Source organism: Salvelinus fontinalis, unplaced genomic scaffold (assembly GCF_029448725.1).
Source record: "Salvelinus fontinalis isolate EN_2023a unplaced genomic scaffold, ASM2944872v1 scaffold_2099, whole genome shotgun sequence".
Lineage (NCBI taxonomy): Eukaryota > Metazoa > Chordata > Actinopteri > Salmoniformes > Salmonidae > Salvelinus > Salvelinus fontinalis.
In genome coordinates, this window is record NW_026602308.1 from 1332 (window position 1) to 20807 (window position 19476).

At 43.3% G+C, this 19476-nt stretch overlaps 2 protein-coding genes and 3 long non-coding RNA genes across 5 annotated transcripts; 2 read left to right on the forward strand and 3 right to left on the reverse strand.

Moving 5' to 3' along the window:
* Positions 1–321: 321 nt before the first annotated feature.
* LOC129850526 (uncharacterized) lies at positions 322–4139 on the reverse strand. Its single transcript, XR_008758810.1, has 3 exons — positions 4062–4139; positions 633–2704; positions 322–416 (listed from the first exon to the last, which is right to left on the reverse strand). It is a non-coding gene; the product is annotated as an uncharacterized LOC129850526 (long non-coding RNA).
* Positions 322–5581, forward strand: LOC129850523 (uncharacterized). Its single transcript, XM_055916891.1, has 7 exons — positions 322–447; positions 645–763; positions 896–941; positions 1073–1170; positions 1312–1793; positions 1900–2436; positions 2569–5581. Exons 1-7 carry the CDS (start codon positions 322–324, stop codon positions 2763–2765), a joined length of 1605 nt encoding a protein of 534 aa, XP_055772866.1. The 3' UTR covers positions 2766–5581.
* A 577-nt stretch (positions 5582–6158) lies between these two features.
* On the reverse strand, positions 6159–11723 carry LOC129850524 (uncharacterized). The gene is made up of 3 exons (XR_008758809.1): positions 11646–11723; positions 8217–10288; positions 6159–8000 (listed from the first exon to the last, which is right to left on the reverse strand). It is a non-coding gene; the product is annotated as an uncharacterized LOC129850524 (long non-coding RNA).
* LOC129850522 (uncharacterized) lies at positions 7906–13165 on the forward strand. Its single transcript, XM_055916890.1, has 7 exons — positions 7906–8031; positions 8229–8347; positions 8480–8525; positions 8657–8754; positions 8896–9377; positions 9484–10020; positions 10153–13165. The coding sequence occupies exons 1-7, from the start codon at positions 7906–7908 to the stop codon at positions 10347–10349; spliced, it is 1605 nt and encodes a 534-aa protein (XP_055772865.1). The 3' UTR covers positions 10350–13165.
* Positions 13166–13743: 578 nt separating this feature from the next.
* Positions 13744–19308, reverse strand: LOC129850527 (uncharacterized). Its single transcript, XR_008758811.1, has 3 exons — positions 19231–19308; positions 15802–17873; positions 13744–15585 (listed from the first exon to the last, which is right to left on the reverse strand). It is a non-coding gene; the product is annotated as an uncharacterized LOC129850527 (long non-coding RNA).
* Between the last annotated feature and the right edge of the window lie 168 nt (positions 19309–19476).

Here is a 19476-nt window from a genome sequence, read left to right on the forward strand (position 1 = left end):
CTTTCACGAAATTAAGACATAGAAGCATACCCATTTATACAGGTTCTACACATTCCATTTCTCCATGGCAATAGAATGTAAACATTCTATTTGCGCCAAACATCACCTACAACTCAAATCTAAGTGCAGCATATTGGACGACTCCACAGTCATTGATCATTCGCGACTTTAAGTCATTTCTGTTATCTCTAGAGCATCCCGTATATCTATAGCGCTGCATTTCTTCCCCATCTTACCATGGATAGGGTTTTGTGCATTCCGGAGTTCACTTATGGTCCCACAAAGGTAATCTTAGGAGAAATGCATTTTAGCATACTGTAAATGCCTGTGCATAATGTGCATAACAAAGCATCATTATTTTCATTATCTTCAAAGGAATTCTGTAGAAGCAGCCTTTATTTTCAGACTCTGCAGGCCTGCTGGGAGGAAACATATTATAATAAACAGGTAAGATACATCCCACAAAAACATAAACAACAGATAGTTGTATTTCAAGACAGTTTAGAGAAGTTGGTCATAAGAGTTCTTAATATCACTTGCAAATTGTCAGGCTTGAGCAGTTGTGAAATGTTGCGAGAGGCCCTTCTGAAAGCACATGATATGGTATTTCATGGCACGGTCTCACACCTTACCTCATCTTGCAGAAGAAGCTCATGGTCCACTATCTGCTGCTCCAGAGTCAAGGCCAGGTCCCGCCCCATGTCACCACGGAGCACATGAGCAACTGGCTGGTGTCTCAGGGCAAAAAATCCCTTAGGGAGAGGTGAGTATCACGTCAGCACTCACCTTCACTGCCATTCCCTGCCACCAGCAGCACTCCAGGAGGTGTGGGTAAAATAAACAACAGAAAAATCAGAAGTCAGGAAAGTTGAATTGCTCTGTATTTTATTTGAAGGGTGTGGAAGGAAACCCTGGAGGAGGGAAATGACCTCGCTCGGCTGGTAAGAGAATGAGAGTTAGAGATATACTACAAGTTAGTGAGCTCTTTACTAGCCTTTCAACAACTAGTTAGCACAGCAGGATAGATCTGTTGTGAAATTACACTAATGGGACTTCCTGTTTCATACTGCAGGCCTGGGAAGTAAACACTTGCCTAAAAATGATGAACATAGAGCACGAGGCTTTCTGCAAGCTCCGTCGCTCCATGTACTCCACCTCGCCAGCTGACATGTGAGTTCCATGTACTGCCCTGCATATGACTTGATCCATTTATATACACATCTGGAACTACCCAGAAACAGACTAAGACAGTGTTCTATGTGAGAACATTGCACATCGTTTAGCTTTGTCTTCTCCGTTTTGTTGATTCAGCGATCCAAAGGTCCACAGCATCGTGGAGAGAGCTGTGAGCATTCTGGGCGAGCAGTCCAATGAGCCCCATAGCAACCTCCTCAGCCCATCTCAGGTGGTGGTGGAGGTGGTGCCCAGGCTCCTCCTGGCCCTGTGGCTTCAGCCAGAGGAAGGCCATTCAGAGCACCCAATCCTTATAAGCGGGATGGCCGTGGGCATGGTGGCGGCTGTAGTGGAGAAGATCTCCTGCATGTTAAAGGACCCTTCCCCTCACATCCCTTTCTCCCGGGCTGCTGCTTTTGACTCTGTGCGGTCGATCCTCGGGAGAATCAGTCAGTCCTTCTCCACGGATGACCTCCAGAGCCCTTTTTATATGAGCTCTGTCTGTGCCTTTGTGGCGGACGAGGTGCAGAGCTGCTTCCAGCCCCCTGCAGCCACCCTACCAGTCCCCCCTGTCCTCGCGGTGGCCGTCTCCACCACACTACCAGCTGACATCCAAGCAGGTGAGTAGCAATGATAGAGAGCATTCTGACAGATGCCTGTTGTGATGACATCTTGGTGCCTTGTAGTAGTAGAGCTCATAAGGATTGTTGTTGTCACCCATAACAGACGCAGACCCGGCTTCCTCCCACTTGGAGGTTGTGGACATCACCCCTAACATAGAGGTAGAGCAGGCTTCTTTCCACCTGGAGGTTGTGGACATCACCCTTAATACAGAGGAAGACCAGGCTTCTTCCCACCTGGAGGTTGTGGACACCACCCCTAACATAGAGGCAGACCCTGCATCTTCCAGCCTGGAGGTCAAAGACATCACCCCTAACACAGAGGCAGACCAGGCTTCTTCCCACCTGGAGGTTGTGGACATCACCCTTAATACAGAGGAAGACCAGGCTTCTTCCCACCTGGAGGTTGTGGACACCACCCCTAACATAGAGGCAGACCCTGCATCTTCCAGCCTGGAGGTTAAAGACATCACCCCTAACACAGAGGCAGACCCGGCATCTTCACACCTGGTGGTTAAAGACATCACCACCTACACAGAGGCAGAGCCCATCTCTTCCATCTTGGAGGTTTTGGACGTCACACCTGAAGAAAGGACTCTCACGATGGCTGTCTTCGCCACTCTGCCAGCTGACATCCAAGCAGGTAGGTAACACTTAGAGAGCACTCTGACAAGTGCCGTTTGTCATGACATCTTAGTAGAACCTTTCAACTGGCCAGTGTTTAGAAGCTACGATTTGCATGTTTACATTCTGTTCCTCTTTTTTCCCTTTCCAGAGGAGGTTGCTGTGGTCTTCCCGGATGTCACCCAACACGTCACCAAGGACGTGACACTGGATGTTCCATGCAGAGCTAGGAAAGGGGCAGTCAGGCAATTTTTTTGCAGGCTTTGGAGGGCAGTGTGCTGCTGCGCCTGCCACAAGGAAGAGGGGAACAATATTAATTATTCATCAGACATTCAGAAATGGGATTGAACCATAGACCATTAAATTATTTGCATTATAATTGGACTCAATTCTGCTTTTCTTCTGTTTACTACGTAATTTCAGAACTTTTCTATAAACTTTCACTTTGCAAGTGTGGAGTAGGTTATGTAAATACCTGGGAAACATCCCAATTTTATGCATTGTTTTATTCAAGCAAGGTTAAAAGATTAACGTTTCGGCCTAGTCTATGACGATATGCAAGTTGTGTTTGCCCAGTAAAAGGGCGACCCAGACTCACCCTGGTTCTTGAGGGTTGAAGACAGTGAAAAATGATCATTAAGTAAATGGGACTTTTAAATTCTTGAATAAAAGTCTTTAAATGAACATGAATTTAAATACAATTGACTTGAGGATCAGAGCAGGCAGGCTGACTGGCTAGCCCTGAAGGCCCTCTGCCTCTACCTCTGTGTGGTTCATCTCAACCAAGAGGTTGTGTGGGTTGTCTTTCTCTCTGTGGGTGTGAATCACTATGACCTCTCCCTCTGCCTGCCATTTGGCTGATCAGAAGCCTTCTGCTCTTTCTTGCTCACATGAACAGGAGGAATTGCCTCTGGGGTAACCTCCTCCTCTAACGCCTCTTCCACCTCCTCTTTCTGTGTTCGACTGAGGTCACTCGTTCTCTCTCCCTGGGTGTTGGATAGTTCCTCCTCCTCTGTGTCTTTGTGAGTTTGGAGGGAGTTATCCTGTTTCGGCTCCCTCTAAGGGTGTGCACCGTAATCTCTTTCGGTGTGTTGAGGGGTTCAGTGGTTTTGGAGGGAGTCTGAAGTTAGATCTCTAGCGATGAGTGTGGGGGCTGTAACTGAATGTTTTTCTATATACCGCTACCTCTATAGAAAACGGACAACAATACATTCAGCTTTAAGATAGTGGCACCTCCAGAAAATCATCTCTCTCACTGTATGCACTAAAAGTCCACCAGACTGAGCGTGCTCGGCCAGTTTACCAGCTAGTGAGCACAATTTTACACAAAACCAATTACATGTAAAACTAACTCAGAAATCCCTAACAATTAATTCTTTATAAAAAATCTCCTAGACAAAATCCAGTACAAGTAAGCTACTCAGTAAACATAGTCTCTGTGACTCGTAAATCGTTTTTTACCTCAGCTAGCATCAAGCTAACATATACTCACACTCAATGTAAATCACATTCTTCTCTCACTCAGTTCGACACAAAGCCAAAACAAAACCTTTCCTAACGTGATAATATCTTGACAAAGTTGTTAAATAGCATGTCATTACATATTGTGTATATATTTGAACGTTCGGAAGTTCTGTTACATACCTGTAATAGTAAAAGGAACAGACACAGTTTACCTCTGTAAAGTTCTGATCCTTATTCTGCAGAATGGTGAGCGCTTGGCCAGAACTTGCTGTTTCTCCTGCTACAACAGTGCAACAGCGCCATCTATTGGCCTGATGGACTGCTAACGCTAAAGTATGTAGAAATTACAATTTAGATTAATTAAGACAAATACATAAACAAATTGGGGGGGGGGGTGAATAAATAATAAATGGGTGTCTGTTTTTAGTGACTTTGTTTTCAACCCATTACACATGCACAATCGTACATGTGCATTTTAAAGCATTATTAAGATCCTTGAGTGTGGAACTGCAGGGCGTTTACGCAAAAACCACATGAATTTCACATGTGAACACGGGAAGTGTTCCAAAAACATGTTTTCATGTAATCTTATGTGAAGATAATGTGATAACATGTAAAGCAACATTAAACTAATGTTAAACTACACATGTGAAAATGTGATTACGTTGTGTTCCAAAACATATTTTCACATCAAATGTAAGTTGAAATCATGTGGTTTTTCTGTAAGGGAAGGAATATAAGATGCATTTTGATGTTATGTTTGATGTTACATGATCTTGAAAATGCAATGTTCTTTGAGGTTCTTCCATGTTCCTTTCCATGTATTTTGTGTTTTTCTTTCCCTCAGTCCTTTTCACTTTCCTTGGCAAAACAAGCTCTGTCTCCGTCAAGACTTATTCAGAGCCACCATGAATTGAAAGCAGCTTCTGACGGATTTTAAACCATTCAACAAATAGTTTTATAATGAAGCGTAGACCATACTAAACACCCTGGATTCTTTACACACACATTGAAAGCCAAAAATCTAAAATTTGGACTCATCAGACCAAAGGACAGATTTCCACCAGTCTAAGGTCCATTGCTCGTGTCTCTTGGCCCAAGCAAGTCTCTTCTTATTATTGGTGTCCGTCCGTTAGTAGTGGCTTCAATGGAGCAATTCGACCATGAAGGCCTGATTCAAGCAGTCTCCTCTGAACAGTGCATGTTGAGATGTGTGTGTTTCTTGAACTCTATGAAGCATTTATTTGGGCTCCAATCTGAGGTGCAGTTAACTCTAGTGAACTTATCTTCTGCAGCAGAGGTAACTCTGGGTCTTCCTCATGAGAGCCAGTTTCATCATAGCGCTTCATGGTTTTTGTGACTGCACTAGAAGAAACTTTCAAAGTTCTTGAAATTTCCGTTTTGACTGACCTTCATGTCTTAAGTAAAGATGGACTGTTGTTTCTCTTTGCTTATTTGAGCTGTTCTTGGCATAATATGGACTTGGTCTTTTACCAAATAGGGACATCTTCTGTAAACCATCCCTACCTTGTCACAACACAACCTATTGGCTCAAACACTTTAAGGAAAGAAATTCCACAAATTAACTTTTAAGAAGGTACACCAGTTAAGTCCAATTGTGCTATTTCATAGTTTTGATGTGTTCACTATTATTCTAAAATGTAACATTTTTTATAAATAAAGAAAAATCCTTAAATGAGTAGGTGTGTCCAGACTTTTGACTGGTACTGTAAATATTGATATTGCAAATATGGTACAATCCAGGGGTGCAAAGCCCTTGGAGACTTACCCAGAAAGACTCACATCTTTAATCGCTGCAAAAGGTGATTCTAACATGTATTGTGAATACTTACGTAAATGAGATATTTCTGTACTTCATTTTCAATACATTTGAGAAAAAATGTAAAAACATATTTTCACTTTGTCATTATGGGATATTGTCTGTAGCTGGGTGAGATGATAAAAAAACTATAATTTAATCCATTTGGAATTCAGGCTGTAAGAAAACAAAATGAGGAATAAGTTAAGGGGTATGAACACTTTCTGAAGGCACTGTATATCTGCAAGAAAGTGATAAATGAGCGACTCTTTGAAAGGGGGTCATATATACATTGCCTTATTTAAAACAAAAATAGCTATCATGCTATAATTGGCATAGTTTCTCAGACCAAGTCTTCATTCTGGCTTAAACAAAGCAATCTGATCATACTCCAGTAGAATACACACTACAGGGAATGCAAAAAAATGGCTTCTGCAAAGCACATATACATTGTCCAATCAACATCCACACATTGATTTTATTCTTCGGATGGTTACACTGTGTGTAACAGTGATAACACCAAGTAAAACTGAAATGATAACTTAAAACACAAAATATAAATATCCATTAACAAACTTCTTATAGCTTAGACTAATTTCCACTTCCTGAACACATACTACTTAAATAAAAAACATAGCCTTAGCCACGCAAAAGTCAAAATGAAATACATACACTAGTCTTTCCACCATATAGTCAGACACATTCTATTCACAGGCTTGTATACAGCACAGAGGTTGTAGTAGGTATCATTGGATGGGGCCACAGTGTCTCCTGACCCCTTCTGTCTCAGCCTCCAGTATTTATGCTGCATTAGTTTATGTGTCGGGGGGGCTAGGGTCAGTTTGTTACATCTGGAGTACTTGTCCTGTCTTATCCGGTGTCCTGTGTGAATTTAAGCATGCTCTCTCTAATTCTCTCTTTCTTTCTCTCTCGGAAGACCTGAGCCCTAGGACTATGCCTGAGGACGACCTGACATGATGACTCCTTGCTGTCCTCAGTCACCTGGCCAACTGTTCTGCCTGCGGCTATGGAACCCTGACCTGTTCACCGGATGTGCTACCTGTCCCAGACCTGCTGTTTTCAACTCTCTAGAGACCGCAGGAGCGGTAGAGATACTCTTAATGATCGGCTATGAAAAGCCAACTGACATTTACTCCTGAGGTGCTGCACCCTCGACAATTACTGTGATTATTATTATTTGACCATGCTGGACATTTATGAACATTTGAACATCTTGGCCATGTTCTGTTATAATCTCCACCCGTCACAGCCAGAAGAGGACTGGCCACCCCTCATAGCCTGGTTCCTCTAGGTTTCGGCCATTCTAGGGAGTTTTTCCTAGCCACCGTGCTTCTACACCTGCATTGCTTGCTGTTTGGGGTTTTAGGCTGGGTTTCTGTACAGCACTTTGAGATATCAGCTGATGTACGAAGGGCTATACAAATAAATTTGATACGACTTATAACGGATACTTTCCTAACACCAAAAGTTCCCACGCCGAGCAATATTGGTTACTACACTATTATGCATACAATCCAAGTCATACGTGTATTGTCATTCATACTCTTATTTTGAACCGATCATCTTTGCAAAATGTTCATTGTATCAATTCAGAGCTCGGAAATATTGGAATAATGTGCTTAAGGGGACTGACACTCAAGGCGCACCACAGGATAACACAACAACCACATTTTCAATTGACAATCATTGCTTTAAATGGAAGTGGTCGATAGATTTGTATAGGCATATATAAACAATGTATTTAACTTGTAAACCAAGATTGGATTAGTAGGTCTAAGCAACATGCACCTGGATAACCGCGTCATGAATCAGGAACGGGCTCCTACGTCCTCAAACACATTATGACATAACAAAGAACTTAATCTTTCACGAAATTAAGACATAGAAGCATACCCATTTATACAGGTTCTACACATTCCATTTCTCCATGGCAATAGAATGTAAACATTCTATTTGCGCCAAACATCACCTACAACTCAAATCTAAGTGCAGCATATTGGACGACTCCACAGTCATTGATCATTCGCGACTTTAAGTCATTTCTGTTATCTCTAGAGCATCCCGTATATCTATAGCGCTGCATTTCTTCCCCATCTTACCATGGATAGGGTTTTGTGCATTCCGGAGTTCACTTATGGTCCCACAAAGGTAATCTTAGGAGAAATGCATTTTAGCATACTGTAAATGCCTGTGCATAATGTGCATAACAAAGCATCATTATTTTCATTATCTTCAAAGGAATTCTGTAGAAGCAGCCTTTATTTTCAGACTCTGCAGGCCTGCTGGGAGGAAACATATTATAATAAACAGGTAAGATACATCCCACAAAAACATAAACAACAGATAGTTGTATTTCAAGACAGTTTAGAGAAGTTGGTCATAAGAGTTCTTAATATCACTTGCAAATTGTCAGGCTTGAGCAGTTGTGAAATGTTGCGAGAGGCCCTTCTGAAAGCACATGATATGGTATTTCATGGCACGGTCTCACACCTTACCTCATCTTGCAGAAGAAGCTCATGGTCCACTATCTGCTGCTCCAGAGTCAAGGCCAGGTCCCGCCCCATGTCACCACGGAGCACATGAGCAACTGGCTGGTGTCTCAGGGCAAAAAATCCCTTAGGGAGAGGTGAGTATCACGTCAGCACTCACCTTCACTGCCATTCCCTGCCACCAGCAGCACTCCAGGAGGTGTGGGTAAAATAAACAACAGAAAAATCAGAAGTCAGGAAAGTTGAATTGCTCTGTATTTTATTTGAAGGGTGTGGAAGGAAACCCTGGAGGAGGGAAATGACCTCGCTCGGCTGGTAAGAGAATGAGAGTTAGAGATATACTACAAGTTAGTGAGCTCTTTACTAGCCTTTCAACAACTAGTTAGCACAGCAGGATAGATCTGTTGTGAAATTACACTAATGGGACTTCCTGTTTCATACTGCAGGCCTGGGAAGTAAACACTTGCCTAAAAATGATGAACATAGAGCACGAGGCTTTCTGCAAGCTCCGTCGCTCCATGTACTCCACCTCGCCAGCTGACATGTGAGTTCCATGTACTGCCCTGCATATGACTTGATCCATTTATATACACATCTGGAACTACCCAGAAACAGACTAAGACAGTGTTCTATGTGAGAACATTGCACATCGTTTAGCTTTGTCTTCTCCGTTTTGTTGATTCAGCGATCCAAAGGTCCACAGCATCGTGGAGAGAGCTGTGAGCATTCTGGGCGAGCAGTCCAATGAGCCCCATAGCAACCTCCTCAGCCCATCTCAGGTGGTGGTGGAGGTGGTGCCCAGGCTCCTCCTGGCCCTGTGGCTTCAGCCAGAGGAAGGCCATTCAGAGCACCCAATCCTTATAAGCGGGATGGCCGTGGGCATGGTGGCGGCTGTAGTGGAGAAGATCTCCTGCATGTTAAAGGACCCTTCCCCTCACATCCCTTTCTCCCGGGCTGCTGCTTTTGACTCTGTGCGGTCGATCCTCGGGAGAATCAGTCAGTCCTTCTCCACGGATGACCTCCAGAGCCCTTTTTATATGAGCTCTGTCTGTGCCTTTGTGGCGGACGAGGTGCAGAGCTGCTTCCAGCCCCCTGCAGCCACCCTACCAGTCCCCCCTGTCCTCGCGGTGGCCGTCTCCACCACACTACCAGCTGACATCCAAGCAGGTGAGTAGCAATGATAGAGAGCATTCTGACAGATGCCTGTTGTGATGACATCTTGGTGCCTTGTAGTAGTAGAGCTCATAAGGATTGTTGTTGTCACCCATAACAGACGCAGACCCGGCTTCCTCCCACTTGGAGGTTGTGGACATCACCCCTAACATAGAGGTAGAGCAGGCTTCTTTCCACCTGGAGGTTGTGGACATCACCCTTAATACAGAGGAAGACCAGGCTTCTTCCCACCTGGAGGTTGTGGACACCACCCCTAACATAGAGGCAGACCCTGCATCTTCCAGCCTGGAGGTCAAAGACATCACCCCTAACACAGAGGCAGACCAGGCTTCTTCCCACCTGGAGGTTGTGGACATCACCCTTAATACAGAGGAAGACCAGGCTTCTTCCCACCTGGAGGTTGTGGACACCACCCCTAACATAGAGGCAGACCCTGCATCTTCCAGCCTGGAGGTTAAAGACATCACCCCTAACACAGAGGCAGACCCGGCATCTTCACACCTGGTGGTTAAAGACATCACCACCTACACAGAGGCAGAGCCCATCTCTTCCATCTTGGAGGTTTTGGACGTCACACCTGAAGAAAGGACTCTCACGATGGCTGTCTTCGCCACTCTGCCAGCTGACATCCAAGCAGGTAGGTAACACTTAGAGAGCACTCTGACAAGTGCCGTTTGTCATGACATCTTAGTAGAACCTTTCAACTGGCCAGTGTTTAGAAGCTACGATTTGCATGTTTACATTCTGTTCCTCTTTTTTCCCTTTCCAGAGGAGGTTGCTGTGGTCTTCCCGGATGTCACCCAACACGTCACCAAGGACGTGACACTGGATGTTCCATGCAGAGCTAGGAAAGGGGCAGTCAGGCAATTTTTTTGCAGGCTTTGGAGGGCAGTGTGCTGCTGCGCCTGCCACAAGGAAGAGGGGAACAATATTAATTATTCATCAGACATTCAGAAATGGGATTGAACCATAGACCATTAAATTATTTGCATTATAATTGGACTCAATTCTGCTTTTCTTCTGTTTACTACGTAATTTCAGAACTTTTCTATAAACTTTCACTTTGCAAGTGTGGAGTAGGTTATGTAAATACCTGGGAAACATCCCAATTTTATGCATTGTTTTATTCAAGCAAGGTTAAAAGATTAACGTTTCGGCCTAGTCTATGACGATATGCAAGTTGTGTTTGCCCAGTAAAAGGGCGACCCAGACTCACCCTGGTTCTTGAGGGTTGAAGACAGTGAAAAATGATCATTAAGTAAATGGGACTTTTAAATTCTTGAATAAAAGTCTTTAAATGAACATGAATTTAAATACAATTGACTTGAGGATCAGAGCAGGCAGGCTGACTGGCTAGCCCTGAAGGCCCTCTGCCTCTACCTCTGTGTGGTTCATCTCAACCAAGAGGTTGTGTGGGTTGTCTTTCTCTCTGTGGGTGTGAATCACTATGACCTCTCCCTCTGCCTGCCATTTGGCTGATCAGAAGCCTTCTGCTCTTTCTTGCTCACATGAACAGGAGGAATTGCCTCTGGGGTAACCTCCTCCTCTAACGCCTCTTCCACCTCCTCTTTCTGTGTTCGACTGAGGTCACTCGTTCTCTCTCCCTGGGTGTTGGATAGTTCCTCCTCCTCTGTGTCTTTGTGAGTTTGGAGGGAGTTATCCTGTTTCGGCTCCCTCTAAGGGTGTGCACCGTAATCTCTTTCGGTGTGTTGAGGGGTTCAGTGGTTTTGGAGGGAGTCTGAAGTTAGATCTCTAGCGATGAGTGTGGGGGCTGTAACTGAATGTTTTTCTATATACCGCTACCTCTATAGAAAACGGACAACAATACATTCAGCTTTAAGATAGTGGCACCTCCAGAAAATCATCTCTCTCACTGTATGCACTAAAAGTCCACCAGACTGAGCGTGCTCGGCCAGTTTACCAGCTAGTGAGCACAATTTTACACAAAACCAATTACATGTAAAACTAACTCAGAAATCCCTAACAATTAATTCTTTATAAAAAATCTCCTAGACAAAATCCAGTACAAGTAAGCTACTCAGTAAACATAGTCTCTGTGACTCGTAAATCGTTTTTTACCTCAGCTAGCATCAAGCTAACATATACTCACACTCAATGTAAATCACATTCTTCTCTCACTCAGTTCGACACAAAGCCAAAACAAAACCTTTCCTAACGTGATAATATCTTGACAAAGTTGTTAAATAGCATGTCATTACATATTGTGTATATATTTGAACGTTCGGAAGTTCTGTTACATACCTGTAATAGTAAAAGGAACAGACACAGTTTACCTCTGTAAAGTTCTGATCCTTATTCTGCAGAATGGTGAGCGCTTGGCCAGAACTTGCTGTTTCTCCTGCTACAACAGTGCAACAGCGCCATCTATTGGCCTGATGGACTGCTAACGCTAAAGTATGTAGAAATTACAATTTAGATTAATTAAGACAAAAACATAAACAAATTGGGGGGGGGGGGTGAATAAATAATAAATGGGTGTCTGTTTTTAGTGACTTTGTTTTCAACCCATTACACATGCACAATCGTACATGTGCATTTTAAAGCATTATTAAGATCCTTGAGTGTGGAACTGCAGGGCGTTTACGCAAAAACCACATGAATTTCACATGTGAACACGGGAAGTGTTCCAAAAACATGTTTTCATGTAATCTTATGTGAAGATAATGTGATAACATGTAAAGCAACATTAAACTAATGTTAAACTACACATGTGAAAATGTGATTACGTTGTGTTCCAAAACATATTTTCACATCAAATGTAAGTTGAAATCATGTGGTTTTTCTGTAAGGGAAGGAATATAAGATGCATTTTGATGTTATGTTTGATGTTACATGATCTTGAAAATGCAATGTTCTTTGAGGTTCTTCCATGTTCCTTTCCATGTATTTTGTGTTTTTCTTTCCCTCAGTCCTTTTCACTTTCCTTGGCAAAACAAGCTCTGTCTCCGTCAAGACTTATTCAGAGCCACCATGAATTGAAAGCAGCTTCTGACGGATTTTAAACCATTCAACAAATAGTTTTATAATGAAGCGTAGACCATACTAAACACCCTGGATTCTTTACACACACATTGAAAGCCAAAAATCTAAAATTTGGACTCATCAGACCAAAGGACAGATTTCCACCAGTCTAAGGTCCATTGCTCGTGTCTCTTGGCCCAAGCAAGTCTCTTCTTATTATTGGTGTCCGTCCGTTAGTAGTGGCTTCAATGGAGCAATTCGACCATGAAGGCCTGATTCAAGCAGTCTCCTCTGAACAGTGCATGTTGAGATGTGTGTGTTTCTTGAACTCTATGAAGCATTTATTTGGGCTCCAATCTGAGGTGCAGTTAACTCTAGTGAACTTATCTTCTGCAGCAGAGGTAACTCTGGGTCTTCCTCATGAGAGCCAGTTTCATCATAGCGCTTCATGGTTTTTGTGACTGCACTAGAAGAAACTTTCAAAGTTCTTGAAATTTCCGTTTTGACTGACCTTCATGTCTTAAGTAAAGATGGACTGTTGTTTCTCTTTGCTTATTTGAGCTGTTCTTGGCATAATATGGACTTGGTCTTTTACCAAATAGGGACATCTTCTGTAAACCATCCCTACCTTGTCACAACACAACCTATTGGCTCAAACACTTTAAGGAAAGAAATTCCACAAATTAACTTTTAAGAAGGTACACCAGTTAAGTCCAATTGTGCTATTTCATAGTTTTGATGTGTTCACTATTATTCTAAAATGTAACATTTTTTATAAATAAAGAAAAACCCTTAAATGAGTAGGTGTGTCCAGACTTTTGACTGGTACTGTAAATATTGATATTGCAAATATGGTACAATCCAGGGGTGCAAAGCCCTTGGAGACTTACCCAGAAAGACTCACATCTTTAATCGCTGCAAAAGGTGATTCTAACATGTATTGTGAATACTTACGTAAATGAGATATTTCTGTACTTCATTTTCAATACATTTGAGAAAAAATGTAAAAACATATTTTCACTTTGTCATTATGGGATATTGTCTGTAGCTGGGTGAGATGATAAAAAAACTATAATTTAATCCATTTGGAATTCAGGCTGTAAGAAAACAAAATGAGGAATAAGTTAAGGGGTATGAACACTTTCTGAAGGCACTGTATATCTGCAAGAAAGTGATAAATGAGCGACTCTTTGAAAGGGGGTCATATATACATTGCCTTATTTAAAACAAAAATAGCTATCATGCTATAATTGGCATAGTTTCTCAGACCAAGTCTTCATTCTGGCTTAAACAAAGCAATCTGATCATACTCCAGTAGAATACACACTACAGGGAATGCAAAAAAATGGCTTCTGCAAAGCACATATACATTGTCCAATCAACATCCACACATTGATTTTATTCTTCGGATGGTTACACTGTGTGTAACAGTGATAACACCAAGTAAAACTGAAATGATAACTTAAAACACAAAATATAAATATCCATTAACAAACTTCTTATAGCTTAGACTAATTTCCACTTCCTGAACACATACTACTTAAATAAAAAACATAGCCTTAGCCACGCAAAAGTCAAAATGAAATACATACACTAGTCTTTCCACCATATAGTCAGACACATTCTATTCACAGGCTTGTATACAGCACAGAGGTTGTAGTAGGTATCATTGGATGGGGCCACAGTGTCTCCTGACCCCTTCTGTCTCAGCCTCCAGTATTTATGCTGCATTAGTTTATGTGTCGGGGGGGCTAGGGTCAGTTTGTTACATCTGGAGTACTTGTCCTGTCTTATCCGGTGTCCTGTGTGAATTTAAGCATGCTCTCTCTAATTCTCTCTTTCTTTCTCTCTCGGAAGACCTGAGCCCTAGGACTATGCCTGAGGACGACCTGACATGATGACTCCTTGCTGTCCTCAGTCACCTGGCCAACTGTTCTGCCTGCGGCTATGGAACCCTGACCTGTTCACCGGATGTGCTACCTGTCCCAGACCTGCTGTTTTCAACTCTCTAGAGACCGCAGGAGCGGTAGAGATACTCTTAATGATCGGCTATGAAAAGCCAACTGACATTTACTCCTGAGGTGCTGCACCCTCGACAATTACTGTGATTATTATTATTTGACCATGCTGGACATTTATGAACATTTGAACATCTTGGCCATGTTCTGTTATAATCTCCACCCGTCACAGCCAGAAGAGGACTGGCCACCCCTCATAGCCTGGTTCCTCTAGGTTTCGGCCATTCTAGGGAGTTTTTCCTAGCCACCGTGCTTCTACACCTGCATTGCTTGCTGTTTGGGGTTTTAGGCTGGGTTTCTGTACAGCACTTTGAGATATCAGCTGATGTACGAAGGGCTATACAAATAAATTTGATACGACTTATAACGGATACTTTCCTAACACCAAAAGTTCCCACGCCGAGCAATATTGGTTACTACACTATTATGCATACAATCCAAGTCATACGTGTATTGTCATTCATACTCTTATTTTGAACCGATCATCTTTGCAAAATGTTCATTGTATCAATTCAGAGCTCGGAAATATTGGAATAATGTGCTTAAGGGGACTGACACTCAAGGCGCACCACAGGATAACACAACAACCACATTTTCAATTGACAATCATTGCTTTAAATGGAAGTGGTCGATAGATTTGTATAGGCATATATAAACAATGTATTTAACTTGTAAACCAAGATTGGATTAGTAGGTCTAAGCAACATGCACCTGGATAACCGCGTCATGAATCAGGAACGGGCTCCTACGTCCTCAAACACATTATGACATAACAAAGAACTTAATCTTTCACGAAATTAAGACATAGAAGCATACCCATTTATACAGGTTCTACACATTCCATTTCTCCATGGCAATAGAATGTAAACATTCTATTTGCGCCAAACATCACCTACAACTCAAATCTAAGTGCAGCATATTGGACGACTCCACAGTCATTGATCATTCGCGACTTTAAGTCATTTCTGTTATCTCTAGAGCATCCCGTATATCTATAGCGCTGCATTTCTTCCCCATCTTACCATGGATAGGGTTTTGTGCATTCCGGAGTTCACTTATGGTCCCACAAAGGTAATCTTAGGAGAAATGCATTTTAGCATACTGTAAATGCCTGTGCATAATGTGCATAACAAAGCATCATTATTTTCATTATCTTCAAAGGAATTCTGTAGAAGCAGCCTTTATTTTCAGACTCTGCAGGCCTGCTGGGAGGAAACATATTATAATAAACAGGTAAGATACATCCCACAAAAACATAAACAACAGATAGTTGTATTTCAAGACAGTTTAGAGAAGTTGGTCATAAGAGTTCTTAATATCACTTGCAAATTGTCAGGCTTGAGCAGTTGTGAAATGTTGCGAGAGGCCCTTCTGAAAGCACATGATATGGTATTTCATGGCACGGTCTCACACCTTACCTCATCTTGCAGAAGAAGCTCATGGTCCACTATCTGCTGCTCCAGAGTCAAGGCCAGGTCCCGCCCCATGTCACCACGGAGCACATGAGCAACTGGCTGGTGTCTCAGGGCAAAAAATCCCTTAGGGAGAGGTGAGTATCACGTCAGCACTCACCTTCACTGCCATTCCCTGCCACCAGCAGCACTCCAGGAGGTGTGGGTAAAATAAACAACAGAAAAATCAGAAGTCAGGAAAGTTGAATTGCTCTGTATTTTATTTGAAGGGTGTGGAAGGAAACCCTGGAGGAGGGAAATGACCTCGCTCGGCTGGTAAGAGAATGAGAGTTAGAGATATACTACAAGTTAGTGAGCTCTTTACTAGCCTTTCAACAACTAGTTAGCACAGCAGGATAGATCTGTTGTGAAATTACACTAATGGGACTTCCTGTTTCATACTGCAGGCCTGGGAAGTAAACACTTGCCTAAAAATGATGAACATAGAGCACGAGGCTTTCTGCAAGCTCCGTCGCTCCATGTACTCCACCTCGCCAGCTGACATGTGAGTTCCATGTACTGCCCTGCATATGACTTGATCCATTTATATACACATCTGGAACTACCCAGAAACAGACTAAGACAGTGTTCTATGTGAGAACATTGCACATCGTTTAGCTTTGTCTTCTCCGTTTTGTTGATTCAGCGATCCAAAGGTCCACAGCATCGTGGAGAGAGCTGTGAGCATTCTGGGCGAGCAGTCCAATGAGCCCCATAGCAACCTCCTCAGCCCATCTCAGGTGGTGGTGGAGGTGGTGCCCAGGCTCCTCCTGGCCCTGTGGCTTCAGCCAGAGGAAGGCCATTCAGAGCACCCAATCCTTATAAGCGGGATGGCCGTGGGCATGGTGGCGGCTGTAGTGGAGAAGATCTCCTGCATGTTAAAGGACCCTTCCCCTCACATCCCTTTCTCCCGGGCTGCTGCTTTTGACTCTGTGCGGTCGATCCTCGGGAGAATCAGTCAGTCCTTCTCCACGGATGACCTCCAGAGCCCTTTTTATATGAGCTCTGTCTGTGCCTTTGTGGCGGACGAGGTGCAGAGCTGCTTCCAGCCCCCTGCAGCCACCCTACCAGTCCCCCCTGTCCTCGCGGTGGCCGTCTCCACCACACTACCAGCTGACATCCAAGCAGGTGAGTAGCAATGATAGAGAGCATTCTGACAGATGCCTGTTGTGATGACATCTTGGTGCCTTGTAGTAGTAGAGCTCATAAGGATTGTTGTTGTCACCCATAACAGACGCAGACCCGGCTTCCTCCCACTTGGAGGTTGTGGACATCACCCCTAACATAGAGGTAGAGCAGGCTTCTTTCCACCTGGAGGTTGTGGACATCACCCTTAATACAGAGGAAGACCAGGCTTCTTCCCACCTGGAGGTTGTGGACACCACCCCTAACATAGAGGCAGACCCTGCATCTTCCAGCCTGGAGGTCAAAGACATCACCCCTAACACAGAGGCAGACCAGGCTTCTTCCCACCTGGAGGTTGTGGACATCACCCTTAATACAGAGGAAGACCAGGCTTCTTCCCACCTGGAGGTTGTGGACACCACCCCTAACATAGAGGCAGACCCTGCATCTTCCAGCCTGGAGGTTAAAGACATCACCCCTAACACAGAGGCAGACCCGGCATCTTCACACCTGGTGGTTAAAGACATCACCACCTACACAGAGGCAGAGCCCATCTCTTCCATCTTGGAGGTTTTGGACGTCACACCTGAAGAAAGGACTCTCACGATGGCTGTCTTCGCCACTCTGCCAGCTGACATCCAAGCAGGTAGGTATCACTTAGAGAGCACTCTGACAAGTGCCGTTTGTCATGACATCTTAGTAGAACCTTTCAACTGGCCAGTGTTTAGAAGCTACGATTTGCATGTTTACATTCTGTTCCTCTTTTTTCCCTTTCCAGAGGAGGTTGCTGTGGTCTTCCCGGATGTCACCCAACACGTCACCAAGGACGTGACACTGGATGTTCCATGCAGAGCTAGGAAAGGGGCAGTCAGGCAATTTTTTTGCAGGCTTTGGAGGGCAGTGTGCTGCTGCGCCTGCCACAAGGAAGAGGGGAACAATATTAATTATTCATCAGACATTCAGAAATGGGATTGAACCATAGACCATTAAATTATTTGCATTATAATTGGACTCAATTCTGCTTTTCTTCTGTTTACTACGTAATTTCAGAACTTTTCTATAAACTTTCACTTTGCAAGTGTGGAGTAGGTTATGTAAATACCTGGGAAACATCCCAATTTTATGCATTGTTTTATTCAAGCAAGGTTAAAAGATTAACGTTTCGGCCTAGTCTATGACGATATGCAAGTTGTGTTTGCCCAGTAAAAGGGCGACCCAGACTCACCCTGGTTCTTGAGGGTTGAAGACAGTGAAAAATGATCATTAAGTAAATGGGACTTTTAAATTCTTGAATAAAAGTCTTTAAATGAACATGAATTTAAATACAATTGACTTGAGGATCAGAGCAGGCAGGCTGACTGGCTAGCCCTGAAGGCCCTCTGCCTCTACCTCTGTGTGGTTCATCTCAACCAAGAGGTTGTGTGGGTTGTCTTTCTCTCTGTGGGTGTGAATCACTATGACCTCTCCCTCTGCCTGCCATTTGGCTGATCAGAAGCCTTCTGCTCTTTCTTGCTCACATGAACAGGAGGAATTGCCTCTGGGGTAACCTCCTCCTCTAACGCCTCTTCCACCTCCTCTTTCTGTGTTCGACTGAGGTCACTCGTTCTCTCTCCCTGGGTGTTGGATAGTTCCTCCTCCTCTGTGTCTTTGTGAGTTTGGAGGGAGTTATCCTGTTTCGGCTCCCTCTAAGGGTGTGCACCGTAATCTCTTTCGGTGTGTTGAGGGGTTCAGTGGTTTTGGAGGGAGTCTGAAGTTAGATCTCTAGCGATGAGTGTGGGGGCTGTAACTGAATGTTTTTCTATATACCGCTACCTCTATAGAAAACGGACAACAATACATTCAGCTTTAAGATAGTGGCACCTCCAGAAAATCATCTCTCTCACTGTATGCACTAAAAGTCCACCAGACTGAGCGTGCTCGGCCAGTTTACCAGCTAGTGAGCACAATTTTACACAAAACCAATTACATGTAAAACTAACTCAGAAATCCCTAACAAATAATTCTTTATAAAAAATCTCCTAGACAAAATCCAGTACAAGTAAGCTACTCAGTAAACATAGTCTCTGTGACTCGTAAATCGTTTTTTACCTCAGCTAGCATCAAGCTAACATATACTCACACTCAATGTAAATCACATTCTTCTCTCACTCAGTTCGACACAAAGCCAAAACAAAACCTTTCCTAACGTGATAATATCTTGACAAAGTTGTTAAATAGCATGTCATTACATATTGTGTATATATTTGAACGTTCGGAAGTTCTGTTACATACCTGTAATAGTAAAAGGAACAGACACAGTTTACCTCTGTAAAGTTCTGATCCTTATTCTGCAGAATGGTGAGCGCTTGGCCAGAACTTGCTGTTTCTCCTGCTACAACAGTGCAACAGCGCCATCTATTGGCCTGATGGACTGCTAACGCTAAAGTATGTAGAAATTACAATTTAGATTAATTAAGACAAAAACATAAACAAATTGGGGGGGGGGGGTGAATAAATAATAAATGGGTGTCTGTTTTT